Here is a 17,591-nt window from a genome sequence, read left to right as displayed (position 1 = left end):
AATTTTTATATAAAATACAAAAAAAAATTATACAAATTCTTGCTGTTTTATATGATACAAATACACAAATTACCATATTTATCCATGACAACAGTGGGCGCTTTTATAGTTTTTTTCTTACCAAACAAGTTTCTTCTACCAATTCAGAAAGGTTTTTAGTTAATGCATTTCTTTTCTATCAATTCCCAATAATAAAGTAATAAAAATAAGGGAAGGAAATGACTTAATTTTCTGAAACAATCACGTATTCATGGCTAGTACCTGTTATCTATTCTGACGCTCTTCTATGCCCATTTTGCAGAACAACTAAGAAAACATACAAAAATTGGTAAGCATGTCATCTTTATATATTTATTGCCTGGAAAAAAGTAGTAAATTTTCCATCTTGTTGCAAGCTATGGCACCATATTCATGATTTAATATCACGTTTTCAACTGATACATTACATACTTAAGACATATAAAAGATAGAGATTTGGTGGTGGCATGAAGGTTGTTAACGAAGACGACAACGATGAGTGCATTCACAAGTGATAGAATCCAAACATCTCCTTGTATACAGTCTATCAAACTCCTTGGCTTCACACAGCTTGTTGCATGTTTCACGGTTGCAATGTGGTTCCATTAGCATGTCAAATTTGTCATAGCAAATCCCTTGATGCCCATAAAATCCTTTGTAGCTCGCCCCACCTGCATGCCCCATTCACACTTCACTCATAATATGAAACTCTGTCTTTATATAAACATATTTTGAGCAAAAACATGCACAAACAGTTAAGAGAGAGAGAGAGAAAGAGACCTGAAGGCAAGGTCAGTGAGAGGATGGCCGCAAGGGAGACAAGAGCAAGAGCCTTCCTCGTCATCTTTCTTCAAGCACACAAGCCTTGCCTTGGTTGATGAGATATATCAAAAGATAATGAAACATTCGGCAATGGCTAAGAAGCATTTTATAGCTGGGTATTGACCATTAAAGTAACTGCCAGAGCTTGCACAGTCCAATCTGGAGTGGACCCTCCAAACCATACAAGACAAAGCATCTACATTTGGTTCTATTATTTGACTGGTCAAATCCTAAGTCATCCTTCCTGGCTGGCACTACAATTTGGCATAAGAATCAACTAGATTTCCATACACATTCTATATGTCAGTTTTACTCGTATATAATATTTATGTAACTGCAATCAAACAACAAATTTGTTTTTTTATTTTTTTAAACAACGCATGAAAATCGGTTATTATTTATTCCGTTAGAAAGCAAATATTATTTAGTTTAGTACATATATGTTTTTGATTATCTAAATTTGTTGTTTTTAGAAGATTTTAATAGATTTAATGATTTAAATTATGATATGGTAATACGATGTTAATATAATACGAATAAAGAATATGAAAATAATATGTTTGAAATTTTAGTAATAATTATATATGAATTTTATAAAATAAAAAATATATATTTCATGTTTTTATATAAATATGAATTATAATATATAATTTTAATACAAAATATAACATCAATATACGAATTTTAGTACTTTACATTATATGAATAGCTAGGTCTAGGCTTCTTACTCATTTTAGTGCTTACTTAAAATGTAATTGATAGTTTTTAAGAGGCAGTTCTTGGGTTTGCATTTCAGGTGGAGCATATAATAAGAGAAGAGAACATGGTGGCTGCTCAGGAGATCCTTGAGCTGTTTTGCAAGCTTATTGCCCTCCGTCTTCCAATCATGAGACTCAAAGGTTATTGCTTCAATTTGCTGCATTCTTTTCTTTTCTTTCTTAATATTTTGAATTTGCATCCCAATTGCTCTGGATCTGAACCTGTTGGGTAGGATGAATTTTGCAATGTAGCTAGGTGGCGATATCAACTTTAGGTCCAAGTGTCACACCAAGTGCTCAAAGAGAGTAGGCAAGGTATTTTAATATCACATCAGATAGAAAAAAAAAAAATTGTTGGGTATATAAATGTTGGCGCTGCACACTTCTATGAACTAGTTTTATGAGGAGACTAAAGCAAAAATATAGCATTATATATTTTGATTTTGAAAGTATCAATTTGCTTTGAAAAAATTTGATACTCTATTTATGTTTCGACATGTTGGTTCAATACATCATGACCACCAAAGTATTATCTTTAATATGGTTTCATTGAATGTTTGATTCAGTAAATTCTTTATAATTGTCATAGCACCTTTCTCCTATGCATTACCATGCCAATGTTAAAATTTCGGGCTGCCTTTGGCAATTGCATATGTGAAGCATTAGCACCTTTTTGGAGGTCGGTCAAGCTGTGGCTAGGTTATTATGATTAGCACATGTTACTTAAATAATGTAAAAGCTGCACTTGATGCTCTTCATTAGAAGCACTTTCACAGTGGTCAATGCAATGCTGTCAATATGTCCACACTTGTTGATATGACTAACTTTGTTTTCTTCATGAATGAGATCGTTTGCAAAATGCTGTGTTTGTTTGATTTGGATCTCTTATATCCTTACACAAGAAGTTGATAAGGAATATAATTTTTGAAGTTGCTCAAAAAAAAAAAAAAACACTGCACTTTGTGGAAAGAAAATTTGAAGAACCATCCTTTTTCAGGGAATGTCATCTAGATTTGAAAGATGCGATATCCATCTTTTGTTTTGCTACACCAAGATGTGACGATCTACCAGAGTTGCTGCAGGTTCAAATGCTATTTACTTCCAAGTATGGGAAGGAATTTGTATCAGCTGCAACTGAGCTGAGGCCAGATTGTGGTGTTAATCGTCAGGTATTATAAGTTCGAAGGTTGATTGTATATTGTTATTTTGTATTTTTACTCTTCCAGTTGACATTCTTCTTTTAAATTATAAATGCAGTTAATAGAATTGTTATCTGTACGTTCTGCTTCTCCCGAAGTAAAGTTCAAGCTTCTTAAACAAATTGCTGAAGAGCATGAGTTGGAATGGGATCCAGCTTCCACTGAGACTCAGTTTTTCAAACCACATGAAGATTTATTGGTAAGAAAACTATAGACTCTGCGTACTCTTGTCCTCTGTTCCTATCTCATTGAACTTGCCTTTTTGCTTGTCAGAATGGCCCAACACAGTTTGTCAATGGGTCTAATTTGCTCTTTCCTGCAGAGAAACACGATGAAACATCGACTTCTGCTGCTGATCATGCCCAAACCGAGCAGCTTGATTCTGATACAGATTTTGACCTATTAGATTTTCCTGAAGTTCCTAAGGTGTCATTGCGGCCAAGCACAAATGCTGCGTCAGCACCAGTAATTAGCCCACCTTCACCTGCTGTGCCGGAGCCTGAAATTGATCATGGTTCATCCAGACATTCTGGAGCTTCTGGATATGTGTTACAAATGTCATCAATGGAGCCCAATTTATTGATACTAGAAAATTCAGTCACTAAAGAAAATGAAATGCCCAATGATCCAGCTGGAGCCTGAGAAAATAAACAGTTTCTGCCTTTCATTTCTCCTCCATCGGTATCTTCTGCATCAATTTCTGCAAGACCAAGTGATCCAGCACCGACTATTTTGAGAACAAAAAGTGAGGCCAATGTAGACCGACAGGATGTTTTAGCTGCTGCTCGGGCAGCTGCTCAAACTGCTGAGCGTGCGGCAGCTGAAGCTCGCTCAGCAGCAAGTCTTGCACAAGTTAGAATTGCTGAACTTGCGCAGAAAAAGAATGACCAGGTCATTGAGAGTATCAGCTCTGAGAACCCTTTTCATACAGATATTCCTCACCAACCAGCTAGTTCAGAAAAGCCAAATTTTGATCATCGAAACTCTTTCAGTGATCCTGGTGATGTATTATATTCCTTCAGTCGACAAATGAAAAGTAGATTTTGATTCACCGGTTTCCAGTCACCATACACTTGAACTAAGCCACCCTCAACACCAGCCGAGGAGATTGCCTTCAATGGGTGATGAATACTTCTCATATCCGAACCTTTTCTCGAGACACAATTCAAACCTTGGATCTGGTGGTTCTTCTCAAGATAATTCCCATACTCATTATTAAGGATACCATGCATTTTGTTAATCTTATTTTTTGGTTTTTCCCTGAGTGGATTTTAATTATAACAGTTTCACTATATTGTATTAATCTTTATTTTATTTGTAAAGTGTTGAGGTTATTAAAATTTCCGAGTGTAAGTTGGGTTGTCCTGGTACTCGCGAATGCAGCATTAAGCTATAAACATGTACTGCCATTCCAAAAAAATTTAAATCCTCTAGAAAATGGGATGGGATGGGATGGGATGGGATCCCCAGACCCCTCTGGCATGCCACAAACTGTGTAGAAGAATTTAAAACTAGGAGACCATGAAATGGAAATTTGGGTTAGGCTGCTACAGCTGCAACTAATTGGAAACATCATGGTGGCTCAGTCAAAACTGCAGCAGAAGATAAAAATTTGCACCTCAACAAAGCTGACTCATATGCACAAAATGAAATGAATACAATGCGGAATGGGCTTACAGGAGACATAAATCGGGATATGGTCATCAAATAAAAAAGAAAAAAAATATCATAAAAAATAACTAGTAAAAACCTTTCCCTTTTTCACTGTAGCTATGCCATGGTCACCTTGGACCGGATAACTCGACAGCATGCAGATTGTCGGTTGAGTCAACAATCCAATCAGAATTAGGATGAGGGGCAAGTTCCACCTCCTGCCGTAGAACTTCAACCTTTTGCCACTCGTCCCACCTCTCAGCCAACCCATCACCTTCAAGCATTCTCACTACTTCAGACATCTTCGGCCGGTCCATTGGGGAACCTTGTGTGCATAGCAAAGCAACCTGGATTAACTGCTCTACCTCATTTTCTACATAATTGCTCTGGAGATCAGGATCAACTAGCATTTCCAGCTTCTTCTCCTTCAGAAGTCCTTTTACCTGAAAAAAAAAAAAATCAAGCAAATCAGCTAACATGAAGTAGACCGTGAACCTTTTTTTTTTTAATTTAAGCGCAAATTTCTAACAAGAATTATATCAGGTATACAATTTTTGTCATCTATTGATAAAAATAGTACTTGCCATCCCATAATTTTTCTCACATCTTTAATTTACCCCCTCTCCATAGCTGATGCATTGCAACCAAAGCACGTGAAGCCACACAAAACTACCGTCGGTTGCTCAACCTTTAGAAAGATTCATTTCTCTTGAATATGCTCAAGGCTTAGAACAACTAGGCTAACTTATTTTGCTTTATCATTATCACAAGGTATCAGAACTAATATCAATCCAACTAGTTTTTACATATCCCCAGGGTCAAGACATGAATAATATTGAGAATCAGGCAGGTATCAAGGAAGCAATTGAACAGTTGTTGAATTAGTGTTTAAGCAGATTAAGCATGAAAAGACTAAGATAGCAAAAAGAGAAAACATCATATGCATACCCAATCAAGCAACATGACATCATCATCATTTGCAAGGCGAGCAAGATCAAAGGCTCGCTGTCCAGTGATGAGCTCCAGAAGCATGATACCATAACCAAAAACATCAGTTTTCTCAGAAGATTTTCCAGTAGAGAGATATTCTGGAGCAATATGTCCAATTGTGCCACGTACAGCAGTAGTTACATGGGTATCCTTGTAGTCCATAAGTTTAGCCAACCCAAAGTCACCAACAACAGCTTCAAACTCCTCATCCAACAAAATATTTGCAGCTTTCACATCACGATGAATGATCTTTGGGTCACAATGGTCATGCAAATAAGAAAGACCTCTAGCAGATCCCAATGCAATTCTCTTCCGTGTTGGCCAATCAAGTGGAGGTTGGGATGGATGGCGTTCTATAAGAATGCATCAAGAAAACATGAAAATTTACTCAACATGGAAAGCAAGGCTAGATGTTGCACTGCTTACAATTATAACAATTTAAACATATGAACCCCCCCCCCCCCCTCTTTCTTCTCAAAGAAAAACTAGGAATTGGAGAACAAATGTTCATTGGCTTCACCTCTTAGACATGATGCAACACTTCCATTAGCCATGTAGGGATAAACAAGCAACCGTTCAGTTGGTGTCATACAAAACCCACGCAGCCTGAGAAGATTCCGATGCACAGCCATGCTGATCATCTCTACCTCTGTTTGAAACTGTAACTCCCCACCGGGTGTACGCTCTTCTTTCAATCTTTTCACAGCCACCAGTGAACCATCAGCTAACCGTCCTTTGTAAACCTTACCAAATCCACCTCTACCCAGAATGTTTTTGTTGCTAAAACTGTCAGTGGCAACATGTAGTTCTCGCAGTGAAAACCTTTTAAGCTGCCCCAGATGGACTTCCGGATCCTCCTCAGCTGCAAAGAGGTATAAACTGGTGAATATTACAGTGTCACCCAAACTTGAACCCTTGAACCCAGCAAATTTTCAATTATAGCACTAACCAGGTACATCAAAGAAAAGTTCTTGAGGTTTCCGCCGACGCCACCATGCAAATGCAATTGCAGGTGCAGCAAACAACAAGGCAGCACCTGCTGCAACTCCTCCAGCTATTGCACCAGTAACACTATTCCCACCTAAAATATGAAATGATGGAAAGTTTAGAATACCCAATGCTTACATCTCACTGGAAACAATTCATAATAGAGATATTAGAATAACGAGTGCATACATCTCATCAGAAACAAATTCAGAATGATACAGTTCATTTAAACTTATGGAATTAAAGCACCAGATGTGCAAGCTGAGAAAAGACTCACCCAGAAGAAAAGAGCAGGGACATTACTTTCAGCTCATTGATGATACATGCATGCCACAAAATTAAAGAATATAGGAGGGAATATAATCGAAAAAGCAATTGGCAGATTATACATTGTCAAATGGAACTAATACAGTTTACTTGACAGCGAGAATAGTAAAAAAAAATACTGCACATAGAAACCATAAAAGGCATCTCAATAGATTCAAAATATATAACATGAAATAAAGATTACTTGGTGAAGAAATTGGCGGCGGTGGAACAAAAGGAGGAGGTGGAGAAAAAGGAGGAGATCCTGGGCAAGGACGTCCAGTAACCGGGCCACACAGATCCAAGTTGTTAGCAAAACTGCATAGGGAACAGCAAACACCTAAGCAAGGTACCCAAATTTGTCAGCCAAGAAGAGCAGCAATCATATCACAAAAAATAACCTAATGGGTGTGAATAGTGAGAAGGAGCCATTATCTGGAACCTCTCCAGAGAGATGATTATTTGATAGATCCCTGCATTTCACAGTGCAATTTGAGGATTCATAACTTATGCAATAGTTATTATATCTCAAAGAGAAAAAGGGGGCAGAGAAAGAGATCTTGACATAAGAAATAAGGTTGGCACTCACAGGACTTGAAGTGATGTGATATTCGTTAATGACAAAGGAATAGGACCTGTCAAGGTGTTGTTGTTAAGGCGGCTATCCTCGCACAAACATTTCAATAACAAGAGAAGTTAAGATCCAAACCAATCAAGAGATTCTATATTAAGCAAACTTTGGCCTACAGCAGCTGTGCACAAATACACTTAAACATGAAAAGCTCTTTGTTTTAAGCATCAGTTGCTCAACCAGTATCGTCTGTGTAGATGTGAGTAAATGTATGACATTTAGAAGTATAGCAATGCTAAACTTGCAGACTCTTTTTTACTGATTGCAATTAACCATGGAAACTGTTAAATTAGCTTTTAAATGTCAAAGAAGATACAATTACTCCTGGAATTTTTTGTAAACTGAAAATCTAAGTAAACATCTTGCATTGAAACTTGAGCAGAGTCCATACAGTTGTAGTTGGTGAAGAACTGAAATGTAATGAACTTTTATATGCTGTAATAAATTAATTATTTCCAAATACTAATTTTATTTTATTTTATTTTTTTTTTTTTGGGGGGGGGGGGGGGGGTGTTGTAACATATACTAGCAAATAACTTGTGTCTGTTTCCTTTGTTTACTATAAACCAAGTATACTTCAGTTCGGGTACCTGTTACATGATTCTATAAATAAAGATTCAGATTCTCAGCATTACATGCAACTCAACATGTTATAAACAAATCAGCCCTTGTACCAAAAACAAAAAGGCAGGGTATTAGCTGTAAAGCAAATATACTTACAGGAATCGCAATTTTGACAGCCTGCCCAAAGATTCTGGTATAGGACCACTGAAACTATTCAAATAAAGATCCAAGCTCACCAAGCTAGTCAAATTCCCAAGATCACTAGGAATGGGTCCGCTTATGTTATTACTGTAAAGTTCCCTGGCATAAAAAGTTACTTCTCAATAGGCAGAAGAAATGTGATGAAATACTAAGCTAAGTAAACTGTATGCTAACAACTTAATACTAGAGTTTGGATGAAAATATTGAATACAAAGTCTAAAACAACTGGAAGAGGTTTTCTGAAACCCATCATATGATAAAAAAAAATATCCCCTTGTCATGTTCCAGGGAAACAAACTACCAAGTCAAAGGTGGCAATAAGATGATGTGCATAGTATCACCATCCTCCCAAAAAGGCCACCAGAAAGACCAGCTCAATAACTCGACAAGAAAGAATGAATGTAGACTAGCTCCAAAATGTTATTAACTCCTTCATGCAGCTTCACCTCTAGGATTGTGCAAGATGGACAGCTCATTTTGACAGGGGAGCATACTTCCAGTTAGTAAACATAAACTAAGAACCAACTGATCCTAGCCAATAGTTATTTATTCCCAGCCGATGATCCATATAGAGGTAAATCCTTGTTTAGGAAAGCTTGTATCCTTCACCATACCATAAAAATGGAGATCATCACAACTTGATTCTACAAGTAAAGACTGCTTTAATTCATTATAAATGGAGCCTCGATTTAGAGGTGGACACCATATTAAAGAAATAAGTCCCTACTATTGTTACTCACATAAAGATTGGTTTCAACTGCCAGTATGCCAAAAAAATCAACAATTTTAAATTTATTTTACACCCTTCATTCCACTGGCAAAGGAAGACTTCCATTTGCCATGTATAGAGGAGGAATTACAAGTTAGTCTTTTCTCATAAACATGAATTGAATATGTAAAAGAAGCTTGATAAACTAAATGAAGCAGGTGTGGCACTAAACAACTTCCTACCGGCCAAGTGATTAATGAAGCTTATTTAATGCAACAAATCATTGCTGTGAACCATTTCTTCCTTTTATTAACATAGAGAAAGTTAGCAATAGCATATCTTACTCAGAAGAAGGCACATCAATGCCAAACCAATTACAAATAGAAAACAGATAGAAATTATCATGGCAAAGCATGACTTACAAGTACTGCAAATTCTTAAGCAAACCAAGCTGTGGTACAAGCTGACCAGACAAAGCTGCATTTCCAAGATCACTGAAAAAATGACACAGAAGTAGACATTACGCAAGTAATCCTTTGCAAAATCAGTAAAACACATTTTATAAGTTGTAAACAAGTATTCAGAAGACATCAAAGAGAAAAAAAAAAAAGCTTACACTCTAATAACACTATTATCATTGTTACATGTAACATGAAACCATGTGCAGGGGTTGACAAGGGTAGGATCCCAACTCTGCAGAACATTGTTAGGATCATTTAAGTTGGTCCTTAGGCTGTGCAATGCATCACCTGTTTGAAGAAGCTAGTAAAGATGGTAAGAAGATGACATTAATTAACAACGCATATGTTAAAATATATACACAGCCAAACCAGCTACATTAAGAAAGCATATCATCTCCACTCACTAGAAGTATTAGCAGGTCAATTAACAAGCAGAAAGCATAGTTACTTGAAGATGCTTAAACAGTTCGAAACGGAACAAGACATCAGCTTTGTCATACTTAAACAGTTCCAGCAACAAAACCTACTAAATTTTACTGGAAGAGAACTCAAATGTAAATAAAACATGTTCCACAATTATCCATTGAATCAATAGTTAACCAAAAATAGAAAAAAAAAAAAAAAAAAACGACAGAAGATTCTTTCACATTAAACAGTGTGAATTTAAAAACTTCTTGAGTATAATAGATCTGCTATTAAACCAGTAAGGGATGCAAATAACAACCTAATTTGTGCGTAGCAACCATGATTGCTACACTATCATCAAGTCAACATTTAATTACGTGAACATACGCAACTGCTGTGACCAATTAAATGTCATAATCTGAACATCTCACGAAGCCATTTTAGAAAAAGCATTTTCCTAAGACATTTTCTCATAGCATCAAAATACCCATTATAACAAAAGTCACAAGTTGTACAACTATATTATTTAGTACTAAAATTTGATTTACTACAAGGATCATAATCCATAGAATCAAATTAAACACTTCTAACGTAATCTCCCAAAAGCAAAACACAAAAGAAAAGGGGTAAAACTTCCAATCATCAGGAAAGGACGTAAACATGCTAATCAAAGCACACTCATTTTAAACTAAAAACCAAATGATATAACAAAATATCAAAAACCCATTTTGCAAAAACCACTAAATGTTACAAAAAAGCAACGATCAAACTCCAAAAAAATTGAACACATAAAGAACAAACATGAGTTGCTGCAAAAGAATAATAGAAAAACACATAAAAAGGTAAAATATGTTCACCTTCAACATTAGCAGAAACATGCCACAATGGATGCAGCAGCATCGAGATTAACCAAACCAAAGCCAAAGACTCAAGCTTTTTGCTTCCTTCCATTTGACAAACCAAAGAAAGAAAAAAGCTGAAACTTTTTTTAAAAACTTTTAAGCTTCTCAATGAAAATATCCTTAGATCCAAACAATAAAGAAGACCCCAACAACACAACATTACAACAAAAAACCCAAAAACCCTAGCTCTCAAATCCCACCATTACCGCCCAAAAATCTCCTCAATCAAATCCCTTCCTTTGATCCCATTCCCCTCCATTAAAAAGCATGCCCCAAAAGGCAACCAACAAAAACATAAATACAAAAAAAAAAAAAAAGACCAAGCCAAAAATTGCTTCTTTTATCAACTTAACAAAATAAAAATTAAAAAAAAAAAAAGAAAGATAGAAAGAAAGAAATGAACTTTCCCTTTCTAAGTTAAGTGAGAAGAGTGAGTTTGAGAGAGAGAGAAAAAAAGATAAAAGATTGTTGTTTTCCTTTATTTTATGTTTATCTTTTTTAGTTTTTGAGAGTGAAGCGTGCAGTAGGAGAGGTGACCGAACGGTGCTGACCGTTGCCCGGACGCAGTCAAAACGGGTTCCCGCTATATCGTGGAAAGTGACATGACTTAAGGCTTTGAGGGTAACTTGGGAAATTGAAAACCGTTTTTCGGTCAAAATGTTTGGCTGTGGATTCCCCCACTTCTTGCCATGTGAGATTCGGTCTAAAACCATTATTTCTTTCCTTCTTTCTTTCCTGGCATGTCTCTCTTTCTTTCGTTTTTTTTCTTTTTAATTCAAAATTTTTACACTAATTATTTGATTTTGAGTATTCAAGTATGGATTATGTTGATTTTTATTATATTTTATATAATAATTATGTATTATAATTTATATCGAAACGAGAATATAATTTTTTATTTTATTAAATTTATATATAATTATTTTAATTTTAATTAAAAATTTTTAAACATAGCAATCAAAGTTTGGGAGCAGAAATAGTTGAAATGGCATCTCAATTCTCAAATGCTAATTCAGGCATTTCCCCCTTACTTTTAACTTGATGGATTTTCCTTATAGTTTTGGTTAAATTATTATTATACTGTTTTTTTTGTAAAGGCTTCTTTTTTATTATAATTTTTTTTTATTGACAAGTAATTATTTTTCCACTCATTTGTATTTTCATATGACATCATAATTATTAACCCATACCACATAAAATATATAAACAAACATTGCTACATAAAATATTTTATAATTCAATAAATCATTCTAAAAATTCAGTATTCCAAATTCTGTTAGGTTTAAAGCTATAGGAATAGGATGATAAATTATTTACCTTTTGGCCTGACCAAAAAGCATTAAATCATTAATGTGACTCAATTTGTCCACTTTATTGTTAACAAGGCATGCCATTTATGAGTGTAACATAATGTTCGTTTTTAATCACTGCTTTAAATTTATTAACTTAGTTTAAATTAACACAACATTCCAAATGTCATTAAGGTCTAAGTTTAACATTAGAATTACGGTTCAAAAAATTAGACTGACAAATATATTTTAAATATAATAAGACAATGTAATTTAAAATTTTTAAATGTTTGATATTGTTGCAATAAAAAAATACGATAAAATAAAAATATTTTAATTATATATATATAACAATAAAAAATCTAGAGATAGAAAATTAACAAAGTTATTTTACTCGCTAAAATTTCGGTTGAATTGCAAAAGCATCCGCGTCAATGTTTTTTAATTTGGATTTGTAAATCAAACTGATTGACTCAAAAACTAACATTTTTCTTTCGTTTAGGATTGAAGTTGCTATGGAATGCATCTATTTTGCCCTGTTTCACCTCAATCCTAAACGAAGCGTAAGTTAGCTAAGTGATTTTAAATTAGTAATTTTCAATTATAAGAAACCCAATCTTTTAGTTTTTTTTATTAAAAAATGTAATGCATTTATCAAAATAAAATTAAAGTAACTCTAATCAAATTAGGTACATTCATTTTTTTTATTGGTTTTCAATATTTAGTTTCAAATAATTAAAATTAAAATTTTAATATTTTATCAATAAATCACGTTATTATTAACCAATTAAATAGACTCATCATTAATGCTAACATAAAAAAAAAATTTTGGATGCTAGCCTAGAAAAATTAATTAATAGTGGTCTTTTAATTTAATGATATTATTCTTTTATCAGATTTAAAAAATATCGATAACATATGATTGATTTAAGCAATAAAAAAATATTTTTTATATAAATTTTTTTTATATTTAAAAATTATTTTAAATATTGATTAATCTCAAATTGAATCAAATCGAATCTCATGTAATCTCTCATAAATTTATTATTTATATCTATAAGATTCAAAATCAAAAATTTACTTAAAAAAAAATTAAAATTTTTTTTAGTATTTAGATTTGAATTTATTAAAAATTTGTTGAAAGATAATTTTGTATAAATACATTAAATTTTGCATAAAAAATTTTTTTGAATTCATAAAATAATTTGCAATAGAGAAAACTCAAAATTTTATTGACAATAAATTAAAAAAATTTTCAAAAACATCCCGATTTACTAATTAATCCATAAAGTCCAAATCAACAACATTTTGTGGGACTGACATTTGTACCTTTTTATAATTGCACTTTGAATTTGTTAACTTCAGTAGTGTACCAAAAAATTATCTATTTAAAAAAAAAAATATTATCAAATCAAAGCATTTAATTTGGGAACTAGTATTTTATATAATCCTCCAATCATGCAATTAGGTGATAGACTGAAGCTTTGAATTGTTGACTTCCATGATGGCTTTTTTTGTTTACTGTTATTTATTTTGTTTGGTTATTAATTAGGTATAAATTAGTATGTGCACCCAAAAAAAATTATGCATAAATTAATAAATATATTATCTAATCACTTGATTCAAAAATAAAAATATATACTTTATCGATTACTTTTTAAATTAATTGATACTTAAAAATTATAAATTTAAAAAATTTTATATGTAAATTTTTTTTAATCATTTAAGTGAATAGATTAAAAATTAAAAAATATATTTTTTAAAAAATATAATAGGTATAATTTTATTAAAAAAAAAAATTAAGTTTGAATCTCCCAGTTCTCTAAATAAAAAAAGAGATTACTACTTATACATCCTAACTTCCAGGTTAGGCATAGGCATGATAAATCAATACGCAACATATAATTAAAAGTTGTACCGCAAACATTTTTGGATCCACAATTTTCATTAAATTTTCATAAAAAAACTTGATAGTAAATAATGAAAGCTGTAAATATTTATGTAATAAAGTTGTGACAAACACTTTCTTGTTATCATGGAAAATTTTTAAAATGGCAAGCGATTTTTCGAATAAATTGCCTATTTAATCATGCATAATGACATTGAAGAAAGGAAAATGTTAACATGAGAGTATTAATGATCCCAAATTAATGAAGCGAAGTTAATTAATGAAGTGCATCATAATAATATTAAATAGCCTGCGCATTGTCCTTTTTCTGTGTGGGACATTTTCTTTAATCTTAACCATGGGTGATGGATAAAGATTTTTGCTCTTATTTTTTTATTAAATTTCACTCAAAAAAATTTTATTATTGCAATAATTCTCGGAATGATCATTTCATATAAAATATAATTTAAATAAAAAAAATTATTAATATGTTTTTAACATTTGCTTATTTACTAATAAAACTAACATTTTCTGTATGAACATTTTAACGGTTCAAGTGATTGCTAAAGTCTTGATTCCTCCCTTCTTCTATGAGTTATGCTATGTAAAAAAAAAAAAAAATTTTGAATCCTCTATTTTTAAAATAAAAAGAGAAAAACATTATCTTCCTTTATATCTTTTGCTTTTACTTAATAGTAAAATCATATGAAATAATAATAAAAAAAAGATAACAATCATACAAAAATATTTTGGTTTTCCTTTTAGCTTAAACAACGAATTTTTTTTTTCTCTCTTTACCCTCACCAAGACGCTAATAATTTAAAATAGATATTATGTATGTTTGAAGTTTTGATTTCTAGTAAATTTCCAGTAGTTTGGTGAGTACAACATACTATTCTTTATCAGAATCCTTTTTTCTTCAGTAAAATGATTGATCATTTGTGTTGTTGTGGGTGGGACTCAAACCCTTCTGCCAATGGCGTAGGGCTAGAATAAATAATAGTACCATCAAAATTGCTATAATTTCAAAGACCGATGCAACTTGCGTGCTGAGAGTGCTCACCTTTTTGTTTTCTAATTTTTTTTTTAAAATTCAAAACTAATTTCTTTAATGGGTACCACCCATAAATTGTAAAAACAATTGGAAAATGTTTCTTCCCTTTCCAATTGACATCTATTATAATTTAGGCAAAATGATAAGAAAAAACTACTCTATTTGTTATGTAGAAATTGAAAAAGAAAGATTGAGCTAATCAACTTATAGAATTACTAATGTTGAATTTTAGCTTTTTTAATGAGAATAGATAATAAAAATTTTCATTTTGCATAATGAGATATAAGTTTTTTTTTTTTTTTTTTCAAAATCATACATAACGAATATTAAAATGATACCAAATGAGAAAAGTATGTACTCCCTTTGTTCTAATTATTCATTGCATGTTTAATTTGGCATAAAGACTACGAATAAAGTGAAAAATTAATAGTATGTAATATAAAATAGTTAAGAAAATAAAATGAATATATTGTTTTGGAACTTCATGAAAAAGATAGATGGATAATTTTTATTCCATTTCACGATTCAATTACTAAAAAAAGGATGTGAATAAAGAAAGTCTCAAAATCCCACTTCCAAGTTAAAAGTCAACAAACATAATTAAAATGTGAGAATCAAGAGTATAATAATTTTTTTCAAAAAAAAAAAAAACCCCATGCTTGATTTTTTGACCACTAAATTCAGATATTTGTGTGGTGCACTTCTTCTTTTGGCAAATGGAAACTTTTTTTTTTTTTTTTTCATAATGCATTTCCCATATACCCCAAAACCCAATGCCCAATGGAGAAAACAAAATTTTGTTTTTCAAATTAGAGAAAAAAACCAAACAGTCACTATCATCACTTCAAAACATCGGCTGAGGAGACCCTCAGAGAAAAAGGCCAATGCCTTTTTGTGAGAGAAGGGTCATTTATGTCCAATTTGTATTGTCTTTACACCTGTTCAACTCTTTTGTTTGCATTTCTTAAGCGTGTTCACAGGTTTTCAATTCATAACAATAATACTTGATAAACAAATAGGAGTAACAAAAATATTATATATGGATATACTTTTATTTTTATATTAAATTTATTTACTTATATTTTAATTTGTTGACTTATTACTTAGTGATTTTTTATACATAAATAAAATAATTAATTAATTAATTAATAATTTTACATAAAAGTGAATATTTAATTATGATTGTAATTTTTATTATATTATCAATAAAACTTCAAAATTGTAAATAAGGTTTATATTTTATATACATGATATTTAAAAATATAAAAAAATTCAAAAGATAGATAAGACTCGCAGGTCAATAAAGTAGAGTATTACAATTTTTTAAATTTAACTTAATTTATTATTTGAATAATTTAAATTTGAATTGATAATAATTAAGTTAAATTTAAATATTTTTTTAATGAAATTTTAATAAGTATTACAAAATTTAAATTTAACTTAATTCATTATCTGAATAATTTAAATTTAAATTGATAATAAATAAGTCAAATTTAAATATTTTTTTAATGGAATTTCAGTAAGTAGTAATTTTGCTTGTTGATATCCTTAATTTAGATGTGATTTTATATTTTTAATTTGACACACTAATAATACCTTTGCGAGACAAAAGCGCTTACATAGACCGTTTACTAGATATGAGTTTGTATTAAATAATAGTAAATGAGCTTTCTGACAAAACAGACATTAATGATACATTTACACAAAGGAAATTTGCTGTACTGTTGCCCACCATGAAGATCCAACACAAAAAAAAAATCATGGGCATGGAAATAGGTCCCACATCAATGTGATATTTCATAGCACTTCCATTTTAACAAAGGGCAAACTTGGGCACCGTGAAAATGCGCCCCCCCCCCCCCCCCCAATACCTAACTTTGCTTTAGTGTAGCTTTATAGCTTGGTTTGACTTCCTGAGTTCATCATGTCACCACAGTTTCTAGCAAGAAAAAAAATAATATATATATTATAGATTAAATAGAATAAATTAAATTAAACGATTAAGTAGTATTATAAATTCATAATTTATAAGATTTTTTTTTTTTAAATTTCTAATCTTACTACTTACTTGATTAAAAAAACGTTGCACTCATAAAAATTTTTAAACCTATAATCTTTAAATATCAACATCCAATAATATGCTTCTTGATCCAAAAAATAATTGATCACAATTTGCAAGATTAATAAATAAGACTAGCTGAAGACTTGTTTAAGCCAAACAACGAGTTTTAACTAAAGGATGCCAGATGTAGCCCATAAAATGAACAATCAGGTGTGATCCAATTTAAGTAATTAATGGATAATTGAGTTAATAATTGAATTGATTAGTGATCAGCTAATTATTTGAAGAATATAAACTATATTGAAAGCCCAACCCTGAGAAGTCCAACACCTTTGAGTTATCATTAGCCCGATTATTAGATGGACTAAGACCTATCATGTAGAGGTTAAAGAGTCCAACCATTTGTGGGCTGATAGGGATAGTTATAAGCAGTTGCATGTTCAGTGCTGTGAGGGGAATGAAAAATGAGGCATGGAGCAATTTTCACCTATGATGGAGAACGTGAAGGCAAAAGAAAAGGTAACAACAGATGTATAGTTAGGAAATAGTTAGATTTTTTGTTTTGTTTTGTTAGTACAAATCTAATTTAAAACGATGAAGAACGGATTCTAGAAACTACAGTCAACATGCAAATTCAATTATCTTAAAGTTAAATTACAAATTTTCTTATCTTTTAATGTATTTTTCAGGAA

At 31.8% G+C, this 17,591-nt stretch overlaps 1 protein-coding gene and 1 pseudogene across 3 annotated transcripts; one reads left to right on the top strand and one right to left on the bottom strand.

Moving 5' to 3' along the window:
• Positions 1-2,473: 2,473 nt before the first annotated feature.
• Positions 2,474-4,143, top strand: LOC149517992 (uncharacterized; annotated as a pseudogene). Its single transcript, XR_016343791.1, has 3 exons — positions 2,474-2,767; positions 2,856-2,996; positions 3,071-4,143. The product of XR_016343791.1 is annotated as an uncharacterized LOC149517992 (transcript).
• A 178-nt stretch (positions 4,144-4,321) lies between these two features.
• Positions 4,322-11,100, bottom strand: LOC111276711 (somatic embryogenesis receptor kinase 1). Of its 2 annotated transcripts, none has more exons than XM_022862469.2 (11): positions 10,562-11,100; positions 9,455-9,600; positions 9,261-9,332; positions 8,085-8,228; positions 7,323-7,394; positions 7,135-7,206; positions 6,939-7,051; positions 6,390-6,521; positions 5,961-6,302; positions 5,399-5,793; positions 4,322-4,893 (listed from the first exon to the last, which is right to left on the bottom strand). In XM_022862469.2, the coding sequence occupies exons 1-11, from the start codon at positions 10,580-10,582 to the stop codon at positions 4,579-4,581; spliced, it is 1,824 nt and encodes a 607-aa protein (XP_022718204.1). In that variant the 5' UTR covers positions 10,583-11,100; the 3' UTR covers positions 4,322-4,578. The 2 variants fall into 2 exon arrangements, with proteins under 2 accessions (XP_022718204.1, XP_022718202.1); XM_022862467.2 differs by having other exon boundaries at positions 9,455-9,587; positions 10,562-11,091.
• Positions 11,101-17,591: the final 6,491 nt, after the last annotated feature.

This window comes from Durio zibethinus, chromosome 7 (genome assembly GCF_047325235.1).
Source record: "Durio zibethinus cultivar Kanyao isolate XHJ-2024 chromosome 7, ASM4732523v1, whole genome shotgun sequence".
Classification (NCBI taxonomy): Eukaryota; Viridiplantae; Streptophyta; class Magnoliopsida; order Malvales; family Malvaceae; genus Durio; species Durio zibethinus.
The sequence above is the reverse complement of the archived record's forward strand: the minus strand, read 5'-3'. Positions and strand labels throughout refer to the sequence as shown.